This window comes from Calidris pugnax, unplaced genomic scaffold (genome assembly GCF_001431845.1).
Source record: "Calidris pugnax isolate Ruff unplaced genomic scaffold, ASM143184v1 scaffold44, whole genome shotgun sequence".
Classification (NCBI taxonomy): Eukaryota; Metazoa; Chordata; class Aves; order Charadriiformes; family Scolopacidae; genus Calidris; species Calidris pugnax.
Window position 1 is genome coordinate 48,185,496 of NW_015094506.1, and position 20,731 is coordinate 48,206,226.

Here is a 20,731-nt window from a genome sequence, read left to right on the forward strand (position 1 = left end):
ACTTTTACATCAGAAAAGTAGTGCTAAAGCCAAATAGGAGGGAAAAATGCTACACTTTGGTTGAAGAAATGTTGTGCTGATAAGTTCCCCAAAATAAATGTATTTCAATATTGCAAAGCTACAGACTACTGTACCGAGAAGGGAAGCACTGTCTTGCTGTTAAAACCCACTCTTCCTTTATCAAAGTACCTCCGCAGATATGCTTATTCCTGGGGAAAAAAAAAAAAAAAAAGAAAGAAAAAAAAAAAGCAGCATCACTTAGAGAGGTACTAAATTTCGAGACCAGAGCATTCAGATTATGATTATTTATTGCCATTGTAGGCGGATGAAAAGAAAAAAATACAAAACAGTAAAAGTGTTAGTTTTTACATAATCAAAAACTTTAAAGAGTACTTTTGTTCCCCATATGTTTTTGCTGACTGACAGCCTGAGAAAACATGGCTCTGTACCTTTGCTCTACAGTTTCAACAATTACAGTGACATGACTTTCCAGAGATTTTCTCCAATGTGTATTAACCAGCAGAGAGAAATTCAGTTACACTGTTCATTTAGTGGTTTCAAAGTCGAATTTATAATGACACCTCATTTTAAAAAAATAATAAATAAATAAATAAAAGAGCCAGTTCTTTGTAATAGGAACTGGACTGAAACATTCAAACAAGTCCCCAAACTGCCACCAGATGTAAACAGCATTTGGTCATTATTCATGTAGGTATTATTCAAAGCATTGACCTCAAGGTGGAGAGTTCATATTTGATTACCGGCCCTATGAGATTTCTGTCCCCACATACTTCAGTTGGAAACAATCTGCAATGTATGACATCCTACATGTGATTATAGAAAACCTGCAGCATAATATATCAAGTAAAATTAGAACAATTAAGCATGACAGTTCTTTAAAAAATAAAGATGACTGTGGAATGCAGATTAATTAGTCTCCTTCTTTGTGCTTCCAAAAATCACATTTATTTTCTGCAGCTCTTTGGAAAGTGAATTAGAATTGTCAGCAATTTGGGAAAAGCTTAAAATCTCACAATTTATAAATTCAAATCACACAAATGTTCAAAGCTTTGCAAAGAACTGCTGGAAGGAGCCCAGACTCTATATGGAGTTCAAAGACAGCAGAATAACACAGATGCTTGCCTCCTTTTTTTTTTTTTTTAATTATATTTTGATTGAGGAACAAAATATCTGGTCCAAAAAGCTGGATTCTTTTTAAAATATATATTTTGCCCAGTTTTTTTTTTTATAAAAATGTCACAATCAGGGGTATAAATGTGTTCTTGCATATTGTTTGTTTCACTAATTATCAAAAGAAAATTACAAAACTGCATCTTCTGCTTTAGAAGATTGACTAGTACACAGGAAGGTTAAACTTCTTATTTAAATGTGACACAAATCCTGAGCTGATTCCATGAAATAGATGAAATTTATCCAAATATACCTAAATATACCTGATAATAGAATCTGGATCAGATATATAAGAAAATATGTCATTGATTAATTTAACATTTAGAGGCTGACTTTGGCTGCCAAATACGAATACAATTTTCTAGTTATAACTAAGCCTTTACCATTCAGACATGGCAATTCCATTTTGAGGTGTACAGTTAGTTTTTTGCAGAAAGTTCTAAAGTCGTTAGGATTTTGTTTCATACAACATTCTATTTCCTTCCTTAGTAACAATACAAAATAAAACTACATTTTTATGCCCTCTTGTAATACTTCAAAATACATTTTGCTGCTGGAGTATTCTAGGAATCTCTTTTTCATAAAATAATATGCAATCATTTAAGCACTCATCTGCTTAATGGAACTTTGTTGCATAGCATAAAATGTAGGTTCAAATAAAATCATTAACTATTTAAATTTTAGTCACCCAGATGTAATTCATCTTACCTGTCTAAAAGTTCCTAAAACATCAAGAACACTTTAAAAGAAAGTCCAAAGATACACTTTTCCAGAGAGTGATTCAGCCCACCTATCTGGTTATTTATTCTAGGAATAGTGTGATGTTCCTCTAGAAATGTCTTTCTGGACCATCCTCTAAACTTCCACAAAGGTTTAGTTCTGAATGGAGCTCATAAGATGCAAAGATTACCAAGGATGGTAAGGATCTACACAATCTCTCTAGCAATGAATCAGTGTAGAAAATAGAACTTCTTATATTTTTTTTTACCCCAATTTTTCATTTAAGACCTATTTTACAACCTGGTTTTAAAATAGTTGCCAAATCATAAGCTAATGGCAGTGAGATGTACTTCAGTACAGAAGCACAGCACAGAAAACAAAAAAATCCACCCTTATTTTTTCTTTTCTTTATTTCATGATAGTAGATACAAGGCTGATGCATGAGGTATATCTCGCGTTTCACATTAATGATTCACACTTTCAGCTGATGAGTTATGAACTAGAGTAATGAACGTAGAAAACAGTAATTCTGTGTTCTGGCTTTTACACAGTAACAAAGTAAGATCTGCTATAATGTAATACACATTTCCAGCTGTACATGTCAGGGTCTTGGGGGTTTTTTTGTCTTTTTTTGGGGTGGTGGGGGTTTTTTTTGTTGTTTTTGTTGTTTTTTTTTTTAACAAATTGCATTTCAAATGCATGCAATAATATGAGCAGAAAGCTAAAATTGAGGTGGGTGTATTTCCTGAATCCAATACTTCACAACTAAATGTCCTGCTGTTAAAATGAAAATATCGATATGAAACTCTTTTTTTTTTTGGTAACAGTCACTAAAATAAGCAATTAAATGCTGGATGCTAAGCCAATGACATGAACAGGTCTGCAGTGGCTAATTGAAAGAGTAGAATTCTAAGTATTATTTATGAGCTTATGGGTGTAAGGTGGTAATAACAAACATATAAACATTTCACTGATGGAGTGAATACTATGGAATCACCTGATGTTCCAGGAATCCTGATTTTCTGCTTTTACAGAATTTAACTGCGATCTAGAAGTATTCTTATTATGGTCAACATTTTCTACAGTTCCAAAACAAATATCCTAGCAGGTGTATTTTTTTTTAATCAAAGTAATAGTTACCTGTATGTCAAACTAACCACCCATCCTTCGTTAGTTTGTGTTGGGATTCCATTTACAACTCTCAAATGTTTTGTTGAGGCACAAGGAATGACAGTATCTGAAAGCAGGTCCAGAGATCACATTTTACTAAAAACAGCGGTAGGAAACCTGTACAGTTGCACATAAGGACCACAAGAAGGTCAATATTTATTATAAATTAACTTTCCTGTGCTAATGAAATATATTTCTAGAGCATCAAAACTACTTTAGAGAAGCTTGGTCAGCATATATAAATATTCATAAGGAATATAAAATACATACATTTAAGTAGTTTTTTTAATGGAGATTTACATAGTTATAAAGCAAACATTGAGTGTCATTACCATATCTCACCACTGGCAAGACAGGACAGTGAGCATAGATGAAGGAGCATAATAAAGCTATTCTACATTTTCCTCTTGTAAAAACATTTTTTCCTAAGCTATATGGTTTTTTGTGTCTTTAACTGATCTTTCTCTTGTTTCCCAGTCAGAAAGAAATGGCTAGTCTTAGAGGATACAATACATGCACTGCACAGTACATCTGCACATTTACTTACCATCCAAGCTGGTTGTAGTAGGAGTTGTATCACCTTCACCTAGACAGACACATGAGATATCCATAATACAAAATTAAAATACATCTAAAAATCAAATAGAATAAAATAAACAGCAAAAAGCACATTGTTAATTTTAATAGTTCACAACATTTTTAACCTCAATGATTTCTTTAATACTCTGCAAAAAGACAGTTTGGTAAGGATTAACAAGAAGGCAGAATTTCATTGCAATAGAGTGAAATAAGAGTTAAATGTTTTGTTTTCCCAAAATCTGGTTTGGTTCTTCTACCTAGTTGAAGTCAAAATACAGTTACAACAAGGTTGCTTAAACTTCGTTCAAAATGTTCAAAATGTCTTCAGTGAAGCCTGCAGGGTGACCCAACATTATGAGCCAGAGGTACAGCTACTGAAAATTTGCACAGGCAAAATTTGAACAGTCTCATCCAACTAGATTTCCATCATTAAGAAAAAAACAACAACATATAAAGGTATACAGTTATATACATAATTAAATGTCCACATGCACGTATACCCCTATGCATGTGTATGCATATGTATATGCGTATGCATGCATGTATGCATATAAATACATATATAGCGCAGTTTGAAAAGACTAGTTAAAGGCACCAAGTAAGTACACTTGGGAAATGCCAGAATTTTATCTGTACTGGTTAAGCTGGTTATCAGTATCTGAGTGAGCTGGTAGTAATTCAATACTAGTCCACACAAGTTACAATTGTAAAACAGAAATATTCCAGCTCTGGAGTTTGATTCCAGAAATCCTAATAATCACCATTGCCATATAGCCTACCAATGTTTGCAGTGAATATTTCCCTAGGAATTCATACATTCAATAATTAACTCAGAGTGAATATTATAAATATTCCTTCAGCTGTTGTTCTTTACCTACATTGACACAAATAACCTTTTGCACAGTTTGTTTACTCTTCACATAGATGCCAAAATATCACCTGAGACTTCAGATATTAGCTCTTAGAGATGTTGCAGTCCAGATTATGAGGAAATGCAGCAGATTGCTGCTAGGAAGAAATGTAACGTTATCTGTAACCTCTAGAGATCACACTCATGTATTCAAAAGCCTGATTTAACATTTAAATGTTCTCTCAGGATACACAGCACAGTCATTTAGAAATAAGAATGTAAGAGAAAAATCTTGAACCTAAATGTGAATTGCACATTTTTCAGCATAAATCTTTTTCCACGTAACTTCTGTTTATTACTGAAGTCCTTTTGACTTTTAATTCTGTTTATTTAGGCTGCTTAGATTTTAACATGGAGCTTTGGAGGAGTGATGCTCCTATTTCGTGCCAGGAGTTAAATCATCCAGAAGAAGAATCTATATAGCACATATACATATCACCATACATATACAGTGAGTTATCCTAACTTTGCAAACAAATGCAGAACACACAAAGAGACTATGAAGCTTGTAGCACAGAAGATAACCGTCCCTGGGTTTCTTGAGGCCACAGCCAGCATTCTGACCACTAGACAATTCTTTGTCTCCGTCCAGCCCTCATTCAATAGCTAGATCTGTTGGAAAATGTTTGACCATCTGTAATAGCTCTTTTATGCTCCTGCTGCATAAATAAGCCTTGAAATCTCTAAGCTGGTCAAGGAAAATAACCCCTTGTTCATATATTGCACAAGCAGATTCTGTCCATCCCTTTTCAGTCATGCACAATTGATTCTTGATGGACTTAAACATTTTCTGCTGCCACAAGTGACAACAGAAAGGTATTCATACGCATGTGACACCACAGCTTCACTGGGAGAGCACAGTTGACAGTGCCTGAGGCATACCAAGTACTCACATCGAGAAATAGGGCAGTAATCCCAGGGAACGAGAGGATCATCTGTGTAACACCAGGGACCATGAAAATCATCATCTGGATTGCGGCAATAGTTTTTCTTCAGTTTACTAACATCTGGTTCTCTGAATATTTGTATATGCCTACAGGGAAAAAAAATTCAAAGTGCTGAAAAGCTTTATACTATAGCCCAAATTTTCAAAGGTTAAGTGTTACTTTGCTCCACATTGTAATATTAGCTGATTGAGAAGCCTACAGGTCAGGGTTTAGGGCTGGTTAAAATCAAAGGGAAGATGAGATCCAAATATTTGCTGGATCTGGGTCCAAGTTTCCTCTGGTTGGTATTTTAAGCACCGGAGAGCTGGGAGGTTTCTAGATCTTCTGCTTGAGCTAAAATCCCTGAATACCCTCAGAAGGGAACTTCACACTGAATAGAAGAGTGTCTGTGTTGTCCTTAGCAAATCTGCAGGCCTCTGTGGGAGCAAAAGTACCTTCTCCCTATAGATTAACACAAGTAAGCATGGAATCTGCAAAGAAAGCTGAATCTCAGGTAAAGGAAGGAAAAATGTAAAAAAAGTTAACAAGACTGAGCAGCAGTCAAGGAGAAGGATGAATGTCTCAAACTCCAGTGACAGGTCACCTAAGTTGCAAATCTATGTGAGGCAGTTTAAAGGTGAAACTTTGGGGTGAAAGTCTGAAGCAAAGATATTAATTTCTGACTTGTCAGACAGAAGCATAGAGAATTCCTAGATTACAGCTGCATGGCCCTTTTTAGTTTATAACCAACCATGCATGCTGATTCTAGCACACCCATAACTAGAGTAACTGCTGAAGCAAGACAGACAACTATCCAAAGAAGTTCCCAGATGGAAAATTGTGGGAGTAAGAGAAGAAAGGCTGATCTGTGCACTAGCTTATATGAATGCAATTGCATCAAGCATCCAGTTGCTTCAAACTGTTTCATTCACAGCTAATTTAGACTTATCAGAGCTCTCAGGAGTCATGAACTTTAACCTCTGCCTTCCTTACATGGACAACACACTGGAATATGTATGCTGTCTCTGACACTGTGTAGGGAAAACCACATATAGTTCAGTTGATAGTTCCAGACTGTGCCGCCAAAGTCTGCCTTTTGCCACACAGCTTCCCTAAAGGCTGATTTACTGACTTACATGCTTTCACCTGACTGACCATCAGGTCAGCAACTGGAATCAGGGACAGCCAAATTTCAGAGGGCAGTAGCTAATACGTTGGGCACTATCACCACTATAACTGTGGTGATCATAAGCACTAACTCAAGAAAAAGTACCAAACGTCATATAGATATAATTGCATCATCTGAAACTAAAGGAAAACAAGGAAAAGATTTTCTATCTGGGCCGCTAACATGTGTAAGATCTCATACACAGCAACATTTTTTGGTGAATCTCTATCTTTGTGTGGTACCTGGAAGTCATTGTTCTTGTCATTCCTGAGATCTATTGACCTACTCCTCTGAGCCAGCAAAGACAACATTGAGGATCCTGGCATAATTGAAAAAAGTCTTGAAAACTCACTTCTGTTGCACTTACTGCTGATTCATTTTTACCTTAATGAATAAATTGAAAGTAAGTTGCCATTTCCACTACTTGAATATGAAGCCAAAATAATGATAAACAACAGTAATTTCAAGTCACACTAGTTTTGACATCATTTGACATCAGTGTCATTAGGTGATAGACTCATGATTCCATTTCAGGTTGTAAGGGACCTCAGGTGCTTTCAAGTCCACCCGCCTGCTTGAAGCTGCATGAGCTATTAGATCAGATTGATGAGATGAGGAGATAACAATTTCCAGCTTTATTCCTGCTGTCCTCTCATAGAATTAAACTTTCAAGGACAAAGATGGGGTAAACCAGGTCAGTAAACTAAACACTTAGAAACATCACAAAGCCTGCAATTAGTGGTTAGCTCGAACAAAGTCATGTTGTGTAATATATTTAAACACCAAGAAAAAAAAAAAAAGAAAAAAAAATAGATACTAAAAACTCCAGGGCATAAGTGGCTATTTTAAAATCACTGTAAAAGAAAAGGAGATGCCATCTGGAGGCAGTATTTATTCAGGACTCACTGAACCATCTCTTTCTATTTCGTATGTACACACCTACGTAAGTCTTCAATATTCTTGTCCCATGTGGAGCAAGTCAGCCCAAATCTTGTCTTGGATAGATTCCCCATGTAACTCTTGCCATTGCCACGATAACAATCTGAATAAGAATGTTGAGACAAAAAAAGAAGTGGAGGGTGATTGTGCAACACTGAAAAGAAAACTCTTCCGTCAGTAATCCAAATAATTAAAGACAAGTGTTATATTTAGCAAACACTATACAATATAAATCAGACACTTGTATAAATCAAATTAGAAGGAAAATGGGGGAACATTTTCAAATTTAGATACATAATCTCCTGCTTGAGGCCTTAATTTTCAGCACAGTAACATTTTAAATTTTGTCTTACTTAGATAAACTAGGAAAATTTATTTCATAAATAGTTAGTTTATGGTTAATTTAGAAGGGTCACACAAAATATTCTAAAAGTTGTCAGGAGCTGTTTTCTGCAAAACAAAGCAAAAATGCCCCTTTAACCCTTCCTCTGCAAAAAACAGACACAGCCTATTTGAAGCAACTTACAATTATGTAGATTCTGGATACTGACAACAGTATATAATTCTAGACTTAAGTTCTACTTTGGCAAAATCAAAAAGTCAACATCACTTTAATTTTAATGTAATTCAAAAACTTGCCTGTTCACTCCAGCAGAAGTCATGTTTAATTCATAAGCTTTTATCACAAGCCTTTTTAAGACTTTTCAAGAGGATTGTTTAAAATTATCACTACTATAAAGACTTTTTTGTATAAAGCATTTTATTCCATATTCATCAGTATTTTTACTTTTTGATAATTGATACTTCACAAAAAACACAGAATGAAAGCCAAAGTTTAATCCTTTCTTTGACAGAAATCTTGCAACTGCAACTCTTCAGATTTTAAGAGAAAAAATGGCTAAAATTTAAATATGGAGATCTTAATGCAGCCTGATATAGGGTCGTAGGTCTGAGCCTTAGCCTCAGTTTATGCTATGATTGACATCAGTTCTCAGGATGCAATAATACCCCTTAGAGTAATACCAAGACCTCAAGGGTCAACATTTGCCTGAAAACTCAGAGTGCAGGCACTCTGTTACTTACTCTGTTACTTTGCAGGCAGAGGTAACAGCTTGAAGCTAAAAAGCTACATGGGCAGTTCCCATGTCTTTTTTTTTCAGCTCAACTTCTTTTGGACAAGGGGGTATATGGAAAAAATAAATTTAAAAATGAGATTTGGTGGCCTCATATGCAATTTTAAAAAAACTGTGAGCCAAAGAAATCATCTCAGCTCTGGAACAAGGTCTTTCAAATTAAGAAAGATAACACAGTGGAATAGATCTCCAGCTAATATAAAATGGCACAGAGACTCACCTTGTCTAAAAATCAGATCCAATAACAAATCTTTGCTGCAGCTTTCCCTGCTGGAATCGAAACATGAACTGAGAAATGAATCTCATTTACACCATGATGAATCCCAAGTATGCAAATAAAGCTAAAGCAGAACTACACAGGTGTAATACAGATGTACCGAGAACAGCTTCTCCAGTTCTCAAGCCTGCCTATCTGCCATTTGGAACAGTACAACATTCACGTAAAATCATGTTATCGCCCACCCCTCTGTTACCTTGTTCATTCGATACATCACACTTAGGAATCTGGGAGCAATAACCAATACGGATGTTTGGGTCAGTGGTAAAACACCAGGGTGATTCAGATCCATCTGGATTTCGGCAGTAGTTCTCCCTCAAATCCCTATAAAAATAAATATTTTAGCTCACAGCAGGGACAACCTAAAACCACTGATGCATTCTATTGCTTTTTATTATGAATTAGAAATAATATAGGCTCCTTAAGGTCTGTATGTTACTGATCAATGTCAAGTGCAAGGAGACAAGGAGACAGAACACAGTGTCCAGAAAAATATTGTAATAAAAATATAGTTATGGGAATCATTTTCAGTGGACCTATGTTTTGACGGGATATAAGATTTCATTTGAAGATTAACAATATTTTCAATATAGCTTATTTTTATTCAGGATTCTCCAACAAAATTTGCATGCAAGCTGTCATTGGATACACCTGCAATCCATTACAAGTGCTTTTAAATACAAACATTACCAAAGTGCTTAAAATTCCCTGTACTTTGAATGGTTCTGCTGAGTTTAGGGAAACAGGGTCCTGTAGACTGTCAGTGATTCATTTAAGAAACTGAATCTTGGAATATAAAAAAAAGCATGTTGAAATTCTATACAGCTGTTACCTTAAAGTAAAAGTTATCCACAAGGGAACATCTTTAAATGTCTCTTGCAGCTTGCATGAAATGGTCAAACCTCTTAAATGTAAGTTTTATTTTCCCATCTCCTGACAGTTGTTGCCATGTTCTGTGCATCTCCATATTTCACTGTATTTTTCCATCTGCAGCGCTTACTGATAATAGACTATGGAAAGAATGGGCCTTATACTGTCATTCTTACTCATGTGAATGAGTTTCAAAGAGTTGTACCAGTGGTTCTGTTGATTTTACTCAAGCAATTAGCCTGAACAGCAAGTACACTCTCAAACATCAGCTGAGTAACTCCTAATATTATTAGCCCCTGTACACTGCCAGGAACGTTGTTAAAACCGCACGAGGGCCTAATCCCACAGCAGCATTACAGAGGTACAGCACAAATTGGTTTAAGTGGTGGTTCGTCTGAGAAACACCTGCAGGATCAGGCTCAAGCACTAACTTCCAGGCAAGTGCAAGGTGGTCCTGTGACTGACAGGAGACTCAGGACCAGTCCTGTTTTCCATTACAATGATGATTGTTGCACTTTCATTAGATGAGTTATAATGCACAGTATTTGATCAATAAGCTGAACAGTACTAGTAAAGGGATTATGACAACAAACCTGACTGTTTTGCTCTAACAACTATAGTTAGAGAGATAATCCAAACTCAGCCTGAAATCTTTTATTTAGAATCATAGAAACGTCTGGGCTGGAAGGAACCTCCAAAGGTCATCTAGTCCGGCCTCCCCGTAGTCAGCAGGGGCACCCCCAACTAGATGAGGTTGCCCAGGACCTCATTGACCCTCACCTTGAATATCTCCAGGGAAGGGTCCTCAACTACCTCCCTGGGCAACCTGTTCCAGTGCTTCACCACCCTCATAGTTAAGAACTTCTTCCTAATATCCAGTCTAAATCTGCCCTTTCCCAACTTAAAGCCATTGCCCCTCATCCTGTCACTGCAGGCCTTTGTAAACAGGCTCTCCCCAGCCTTCCTGCAGGTCCTCCTCAGGTACTGGAAGGCTGCTATTAGGTCTCCCCAATTTACCTTGAAAGATCAACACTATTAAATTCCAGCACAAGCCCAGACTGATACTTAGCCATCAATAAAGACATTGCATACAAACCAGGCTGTAGGTCCCTACTGGTCAGCTAGGTTTCCTCCACACTCAGCGAAAAAAAAGACTGAAAGAGCATGACTAAGGTAACTGCCTGAAATAAGTAGATTATTCACATCCTGGGAATTTATGAACTGTACAGAAAGGTTACGTGACCAGTGGCATTTCAGGTAAAAGCAGTCCTAGTCATGCCAGTACATTTAGTAATGAGACAGAAAAAAGATTTAAAAGATTGAAAATAAAAGAAGGGCTGTCAAATATTATAAATGTCAAGTATTGCCAATGAGATTACACTTATTTAACATTTAGGACATATTAAGTTGAAGTCAGTAACCGAACTGGGAACAAGTACTTACCTCCATGAAAGACTTACAATAGTATAGAATTACAGAATCACAGAATAGTTTGGGTTGGAAAGGACCTTTAAAGGTCATCTAGTCCAACCCCCCCTGCAATGAGCAGGGACATCTTCAACTAGATTAGGTTGCTCAGACCCCTGTCCAACCTGACTTTTAATATTTCCACCTCTCTGGGAAACCTGTCTGTATTTCACCACCCTCATTGCAAAAATTTTCTTCCCTCTGTCTAGTCTAAATCTTCCCTCTTTCAGTTTAAAGCCATTATCCCTTGTCCTGTCACAACAGGCCCTGCTAAAATGTTTGTCCCCACCTTTCCTGTAGGTCCCCTTACTGAAAGACTGCAATACGGTCTCCCCAGAGCCTTCTCTTCTCCAGCCTAAATAAGCCAAACTTTCTCAGCCTTTCCTTATAGGAGAGATGCCCCAACCTTCTGGTCATTTTCGTGACCTCCAGACCTGCTCCAATAGGTCCATGTCCTTAAGTTAGGGTCTCTGGAGCTGGACGCAGTACACTAGGTGGGGGCACACTGGAGCAGAGCAGAGGGGCAGAATCACCTCCCTTGACCTGCTGGCCATGCTTCTTTGGATGCAGCCCAAGATACAGTTGGCTTTCTGGGCTGCAAGTGGTCATTTCCGGCTCGTGTCCAACTTTTCATCTACCAGTACCCCAAATACTTCTCGGAAGAGCTGCTCTCAATTCCATCATCCCCCGGCCTGTATTGATACTGACCCAAGTGCAGGATATTTTATTCATAGAATCATAGAATTGTGATGGTTGGAAGAGACCTTTAATATCATCAAGTTGAAGCATTAACTTAGCACTGCCAATTTACCACTAAACCAAGTCCCTCAAGGTACTAGCACTATTGGGATTCAAGTTCCAGTCTGAAAAACATCTATACATTTCACAATTAATTAAATTGATGAATGCATGCTTGAAGAAAAAGTTCATAAAACCCCTTAAAGTTTCACACAAATTCATCTAAAACTAGTATTTTGAGATCTGAAGAACTGATTTTCTCATGTTCAAGTGGTTTTCAGCATCAGCAAGTACAGTAAATACATCAGGTCACAGACTAGGGACAGGAATCCTACAGTTTATTTTGGTGCCATGAAATTCTAAGTTTTTGAACATTAAGCTCTTTTCCCACTGCAGTAATACACCCATGTCTCTACTTACTTGCACTTGAAGTTCTCGGGAGTGATGTTGTGCTGGTGAGGAAACTGGGAGTCCCATCGCTGGCACTGGATTCCACTCCATATGGTGTTGACTGTGCCACGGTAACCCTCACCCTGCCCCTGAATGCAAGTTGATGTCTCAGCTGCTGCCTCTGTGTTGTTCACAATGCTTTCATCTGTAGACCCAGAGAAGAAGTGCAGTTTTTTTGAGCCTGGCTCAAGATGTCAGGTTTGAACTCTATATTGCAGTTGTGGTAATTTGCTGAATTATTTGGTGTTATTTGGTGAAAATGTCAATCTGATATCTCTTACAGAATAATTTTCTCTTCACATTCATGACATCCATGAAATCAAAATGGGTATTAGAGCTTATGCTAGTTTATCCACTTGCAGGCAAAGAATCTATGAAGTATGCAACTTTTAAGAACTTTTGTTTAGTTGCACACCCGGCCTATGCTATATTGTTAAGGGTTAGGAGATATTCTTGGTTACTCTTTAAATTTCAACAAATATTTTCTCATTCACCTAGCTTTACACAACTGAATGACCACCCATGTGCACACTGTTAAACATGTTAATACAAGTTTGCAGGGTTAAAACCCAATTGGTTTTCTCCAAAGAATTCCCTAAATATCAAGTCACAGGAAAAAAAAGAGGCAGATAAAAAAAAAAAAAAACAAACCAAAACCAAACACCCAAAAAACCCCCAGATAAATCCTATTATGAAGTAATGCACTAAATCCTCCTTGAAGCTTCTTTTTTTATGCCTCATATAGTTAGAGGGAAAAAAAAACACAGCCCAGCTTTTGGAAATCAAGGATCAGTATTCTCTACAGAGAGACAAATGTTTTAAAGACCAACAAATTCATCAGACCCAAGATCTTTTACAGATGTTGATATACTCTGCATTCACCCTGGTGTGGGCTGTCTTGAACTAAATTCAGAAAAACAGTGGTTTTTTAAATGACTCATTCACATAACTTGAAAGACTCTTTTTATTTCTTATGCAATTTTCATAATTGCAAATTAATGGCACAGATATTGCATCAGATATATACAAAGTAGTACAAAACTAAATATACTTCAGCAAGAGCAACACTTCTACAATGTCCCAAAAAGCAGTAAGTAACTGCCCATCTGTTGGTAATCGTTATTGTTCACAAGACTAATTTTATTAATTACTTTAAAATTATTAGTTACTAGGAATATGTTAATAAAGTTTTCTTCAAATGGTCCAGTGATTAGAACAATACTTGTGTGTTACTCATAATATAGTTCATTCCTGGTAACTTCAGCCAGTTCTATGAACTTGCAGAGAATATGGATCTTAAGGAAACCAAATGTCATAACAGATGGGTTTGGTTGATTTGCTGTCTAATCTTCTATGTTAAAGATCACTTCCCTGTCAGAAGATAACATCAAGTTGTGCAGTTGAATTATACATTTCCCCATGCAGGAGAAAATTTCCCTTTTTTGTCTTCATTTGGTTGATGTTTTTACATCAGTTTTTAACAGATAAATTCATTTCCTGTCCTTCCTTCCCAAGGCACTTTGTCTGCAAAGATTGTCCAGTTTCAATGAGATTCTGAGTTCTATGTTCATTCCAAAATCAAAAGGACATTGAACTGCAAGTATCACAAGGTAGCTGACAAATGTACACTTTCTGGTGCACTCCTCAAACAGGCTTGCAGCTAGTACTTATATTGTTAATCATTATTATTTCCTTTATAAATAATTGGACAGCAAAAAGACAAATTCGTACACCTAATAGAAGTACATAGCTAAGTATTTCAGGTTTCCATCATCACTAATATATGAAAACAAATTGGAATTATACTCTAAAATAACTCCTGAGATTACTAGATTGGACATTGCTGTACCACATTCAAATACATATTAGGGTGGGTTTGTTTTTGTCTTTGTTTGTTGTTGTTGTTGTTTTTTTAAAAAAGCAACACTATTATTAAAAAGGAAAGAGATACAGTGTAAAATTTGGAAAAAAAATAGTTACCCTCCATGATAAATTTCAGCATACGTATGGCATCCTGGCTGCATAGTATTTCCTAAGTAAATCAATAAATCGCAACTATATAACTCCAGCATAAAATCTTAAATAATAGTAACAATGCATAAAAATTAACCTAATACAAGCTACTACCAAGACCTTATTTGTACACAAGAAGTTACTATTTCTGTAGAAGTTACTATTACTGTAAGGAATTATACAGTAAATCTACTTTGTATTCAGTCATACTAGGGAAAAAGTAAGTAGGCTGGAGTTTGTGTGTTGTGTGGATTCTTTTAAAATCATGCCTGAAATGAATTAACCAATGCATCAATTTAAGCAAGGCCCTAGAGTTATTTTGCAGAGCATTCCTTCTTGTGTATCTACAGATATACGGCTCATCACTAAACCTTACACTATGTGTCTCTACAGTGACCTCTATCTGTAGATCAGATTTTATAACAATTTGTCCATGTCAAAATGTTCTGGTTAAAGGAACCAGACAAACTTAACTTTCAAATTGACATGAACTCTTGCATAACCAAACCTCTACTGGAAAGACTCAACATTATAATGGCTAAGAGAGAAATTATTTCAAAATCTGCAATGTGTGATGGATTAGCTGCTGGTACTACTTTGTGGCAGCTCTCAACGCGAATTCTCGTGATGAAGAGGATCACTGAACTATTTTTATTTGAATTAATAAAGCAATTCTGACGTTCCCAAAGGTCCACAGAACCCTCCCCAAACTATTCTTTCGATACCACCTGCATTTCCTACAAACAACTAGTTTTCAAATGTGAAAAATAAGACCCCCCCCCAAAATTCTGAAATTTAATAATGAAATTAGGAGGACTTATGCCCTCAGAAACAAATTATCCTTTTCTGGCTCTTGAGTCTCACAGAAATCTCAAAAGCTATCAAAAAAGGCTCAAGAAATCCTTCATTCACCTGGTGATTTCCACAAATGGGCACTATGGGAACAGTATCCCTGTTCATGTGAATGAGGGGTGGGCTGGATGCACACATGGACAGGCAAAAGCTTGAGGAGATGTGCTCTGCAGAAAGAAATGCAGTCACCAAATTTGAAGAAGTGCCCAGGTTGTCCAAGCCTACAAGTTCAATAGTCATCTCCAATCAGCACTGGTCTTGTTTTTGAGGCTAATTGCTCTCGTAACATAGCCAATTATCTGAAGTTTAATAACTCCAAGCACAAATATCACATGTGCAGAGCACTGGTGGAAGAGACCTGAGACCACACTCACCAGTTCTCTCACAAGTTGGAGTCAAGATGGAGCTAAAAATCAGTAAGGCTGAATTCCCATCTTTATCCTAGCAATTCCTCTAAAATGTAAATTAAGATCTGAAACTCCAAGGGCTTGTTCCAATGAGAAATTTATTATGAATTAAGTTAGAAGATGAATGTAAGTTCAATAAACAATCCCTATTATGCATTTAGGTACTTTAATTTCATAATAGAAGTACCCTTTTTCTTTTCTTTTGTTCCAGTTCACCTTTTATTGTTCTGAACTGAGATCAAAAAGTACCATTAAAGGAAGATCACACAAAATATCACCTTATAAAAGAATACTATTTATGATTTATTAATTAAATATCACTTCTTATGCCTATATGAATCTTTTTTATGAATAGAAGAATTTGGTAATCATCTAGCAACATTTTGCTACCTTAAACTTTTGTTGTAATCTTTTTTTGTGTTCTGGATGACTCAAATTAACCACCTAATTCAGACAGCTACTTGGGAATTTCCTGTTAGTAGTATTTCCACAGTCACGTGTTCACTCTGAAGTCTCCAAGCAAAATGCAAAGCTCTCCTTTCTTTAACAAATCTTTCCCTATTTTGATACTTCAAAATACATAACTTTACTAAGAAGGGCCAGCTTAAGCATTCATAGATGCTTAACTAAAAGATGAAACATTATCCAGAGCTTTGTGTGTAAAGCCACAGATAGTCTCCTCAGTTCTGGTTCTCACAGTAATGCCAGCATGAGGGAATCAGCAGGGGCCTTGAGTCATTCTACAGCTGAAGTAACCAGTTAGAGTGCTATTTCTGTCTTTAGTCCCAATGACCCAGAAGAAAATCCTGCACAAATTTTAGGTCAATGGTGAAACTCCTACTGACTTAAAAGAAGAAGGTAAGGATTTTGCTAGAGTATTCATGTGCTTTCATGGTTATACTATCTATGTATTTTTGGAAAGAGACACAGTTGGAAAAGATGAGTCCTAAACTACTTCATCAGGAAAATTCCTACTTTTGCTTACACTGTTGCAACGATCTCTCCTAGTATCCACAAAAGGAAACGTACCCTGATTTGTAACAAAAGATTTTTAAAAGTAGATTTTAAAAGGAAAGAGGTGCCTAACCCAGTAAAGAAAGTGTTCTAAACACAGAAAAGTCCTCATTAAACATGATCCATACAATTCTGCAAATGTCAGTAAGAAACTTGTGTGATGTTATAGGGAGAAGCTGCTCATGCACAGTTACACTGTCTTCAGGCTTCCCTATCTGCACCAATAAAATCAACAGTTCTGGGTGGTAGGTTAGTGATTATTCTTTTCTTTCCACTTTTCCTTCAACCTCACATTATATGAAACATGGAAGAAAATCCCACCCAATGATTTCTAGTGCTTTGGGGTTTTTTTCAGTAAAAAAATATGAGAAAATGAAGAAACCAATCAAACTGAAGATCTGATCAAGCTCAAGAATTACAATACTGAACAACTCATTGTCACCTAAAACCTGCACATCTACAGTTTGTCCTTGAGCACAGAGAGATCTTTCTGAGTTGTGTCAATATCTACAGCTAGGCTTTAAATCCAAACAATTTTTAGTTCAAATACATCCAAATTTTCACCATTAAAAATTCTCTGCAGGTTCAGAGCTTTTTAGTCCCACTTTTAAAGCTATCATAGAACTTATGAAAAGAATCAGTAAAGGATCCTTTCTGAGGAAACGTAGATTAAGCCATTGCCTGCATGATGAATGTTGGACTTCTGCTATGCTTCTGTGAGAAGCAAAATGGAAGGTAATACTTTATCAGCTACTAAATATCAGTCTCTTTTTACTGCCTCCTTTCTGTAAACATCTTTATCTTACATAAATATTAAGCTTAAACTGAGTGGCAGTTTTATTTGTTTACACACTATGATTCAACAAATAACTCTTCAATCAGAAATACACATTCAAATGGGAGGTTGAAATCTCTGCTTCTAAAAGATAGGTAAGCTAATATTGGTTTGATTCTTTGCCTTCCCAAAAGTTGTAGTCACACTGCAATGATTCATTTTACACATGGATTCTTAATTTTGCTGTTTCATTACTTGCTCTTTCCCATCAAACTCAGACCATTACTGAATTCTCTCAGGGCTTTTCAGGCTCTAGTCACCCCTGCCTATTGCCTATGAGTACTGACAGCCAAGGCTAAGTCCATGGTAAAATCATCTGTGTTGGTTGGAAATCAGATAGGTAACAACCAAACACTGTCCTTATCATAATAATTCTATATAGCTCAGCAGCTTTTGAATGACTGATATTATGTAGCATCCTCATTTCTGGGCCTCAGCACCTCTCTGCCCGATAGCTCACCCCCTGAAGTGTAGCTGTCCTTTTTTTTTAAAAAAAGCAGTATTAACTCCCCATTCCTGTCTTCCTTGTATTCCATGTCCTCATCCATGCCAAAGTAACAGTTATTTTCTTTTTTTCATATCTGTTGTCACTGCTTCCATTTCTTCATTTCATCCTACACTTCTTTATTGCTGTTATAGTTGTCCTTTTATCCTCTCATCTAACTAAAAATTGTCTCAAGCCAAAACCACAGACACATATGTGAGCAACTTCAAACCAATCCTGGGGTCCCTGAAGTCTTAATCCAGATCCAATTTTTGCAGTTTGAGCCATCTCTAATCCCTAATTGCTCCTGTCATCTCTTTCTCACAGCCCTGGCTGTAAGCCACAATGTTTTATGCTGCCTTCTGTGCTTGGAAATAAAGTTACAATGCCCTCCTGTCTCTTCAGTCTTAAAAACATATTTATTTTCTGAATGCTTCCTTCCACTGACTTTTTTGCCGAAAATTTTGTATATGAGCTGTTGTCAGCATTTTGGCTATAGAGCATACTAGCACTCATGACATGTAGCAAAAGCCGCAAGCAGCATGTTGCCTTGTGGTCACTCCCCCGAAGAGAGGACACCTACGTTTTTGTATATGGTCCAAGGACTTGGATTCACAAAGCATTTTTTCTAATTAGTATTTCTTGTAAAATATATAAACAGTCTTCAGCATAGGAATTAAAAATCTGTGTGAGAATCCAAACCACAAAGTTATAAAGACATATAACTCATGATGTTCTCTTTTTAGTGCACTGAGGTTGCACACAGCCACAGCTTCAGAAAATGGAGCAGCCACCGAAACCCAGAACTGCCTAGTGTTTTGGGCTCCCTGCTAGGAGGTGGGAAAACAGTTTTTCTATGTGCCTCAAGAAAGACAGAAAACTGAAAACAGGGCTCTGATATTTTGTGTTGATATTCTGGTCACCGAGCTGGTGATATAACAGTAATACCAGCAATAAATCCCCTCTCTGGGTTATAAAATTGAAAATATCTTTTGGATTAAACATTTTCAAGATCACTACTCTTGTATTCTTTCTCATATAAATTGCTTCCATAATTTCCAAAGATCTAAACTTTTTTGCCATGAAAATACCCTTTTGCATGTGAAATTTCCACTGATCTTAATATATTTTCTAACTGAAGATGAAAAACAGGATTTCTAGTTAATTCAGTCAACCTTTGCTTAGACATGAGACAAAAGGCTTTCATTACAACATTAAAATCATCACAGTGGGAGGCTTCTTTTAATTCCATTTTGGTCCTTTTGGTGATTACCTTTTCTTCAGGACTCTATTTGTGACTGGATGGACAGAGGTGACATTACAATAGTTTGCAGGAGAACTCCATCCCACCGTTTTCTAAAGCTTAGAGCAGACCGTAGATACTGAAAGTTGCATGGACTGTAAGCTTACGTGACCAGCAAAGCCAGATGTGAATCCTCAGAACACTGACACATCAGCTCAGGAAATGCCAAAGGATAAAGGTTTATAAAAGTTGCATTTGTGAAACAGTCAGCTGTAACTTAGGAATATTTTTTTTTTCATAGTAAAAACACTTCTACCAGGGGAAAAGAATAGATCTAGTACATTACATATGATTCATTTATTACCTAGTAACTAGAGAAATGTTGGAAGCACAGTGTAGTTTAAAAAAAAAAAATAAAAGAGACCAAAAAAACCCCAAACCAAAAATCCAAAACAACAACCACCCCCAACTAAATGAATAAACTAAAAAAATAGAAAGATGATTCAGTTGTAAAGCTAAGCAAGACTGTGTTCCCAATTGGGAAAGAGTGAACTTTCCCCATTATCAGAGATCATCAAAAGCCGTAGATACAATTATGTGAATTAGTTCACAGACAACTGGTGTGACTTAGCCTGGCACAAAGCAGGTAGTGGTCCTGTTAAGTTTCTTTTATCTCTGGAGAACCTGATTATAGGTATTGCCTGAAGTGATAAATTAACCTCACTTTTTTACAGTGGAATAATTTTGCTAATTTTAGCTATCTTATACTGGATTTACAATGACATATGACAGTGCAGAATAAGTTCATTTACTTCACATCATGAAGTATATTAAGAGCATTCTTACTCGAACTTTTTATTTCAAACAATTGACTAATTGATAAGAAGTGACTGACACTCCAAGACATTACACTGGCTTAAGCCAAGAACAATCAAGGAGACAAAATTCTGAACTATTGGTGGTGGAAGCATAAAACACAGCATAATTTAGTTTGGTATGAATTCCAAGTGAAAATGAGGACTACCATGCTTCCCCTTTTAGGTAGCATTTGCTCACATATAAAAGTTCATACCAGAGCCATTCCCTTTTCTCTCTCTCGCTAGTATTTATATATATTCTGACTTTATAGGAAAAATACAGGATTACATTATAGACACACTTTACATTTACTTTTAATTTAATTTACTTTTAATTACATTATAAACACACTTTTTATAAGATCCACTACTATATCTACTTTATCTGGACTTGAGATACCCCAATAATAGTTTATGTTGGTTTATGTAACAACAAAATACAAAGAACCATAAAAAATTAACAGTCCTTAAAAATAACTTCTTTTATT

At 36.3% G+C, this 20,731-nt stretch overlaps 1 protein-coding gene across 3 annotated transcripts in view; it reads right to left on the bottom strand.

Annotated features, from left to right (window-relative positions):
- Positions 1–20,731, bottom strand: part of HGF (hepatocyte growth factor (hepapoietin A; scatter factor)) — a 62,044-nt gene that overhangs the window by 9,488 nt on the left and 31,825 nt on the right. For all 3 annotated transcript variants that reach the window (XM_014963184.1, XM_014963183.1, XM_014963182.1), the window contains exons 8-14: positions 12,509–12,683; positions 9,210–9,337; positions 7,604–7,706; positions 5,464–5,603; positions 3,629–3,667; positions 3,052–3,148; positions 135–209 (exon numbers count right to left, since the gene is read on the bottom strand). In XM_014963184.1, the coding sequence (XP_014818670.1) occupies positions 135–209; positions 3,052–3,148; positions 3,629–3,667; positions 5,464–5,603; positions 7,604–7,706; positions 9,210–9,337; positions 12,509–12,683 (757 nt within the window). The remainder of the gene's footprint in view (positions 1–134; positions 210–3,051; positions 3,149–3,628; positions 3,668–5,463; positions 5,604–7,603; positions 7,707–9,209; positions 9,338–12,508; positions 12,684–20,731) is intronic.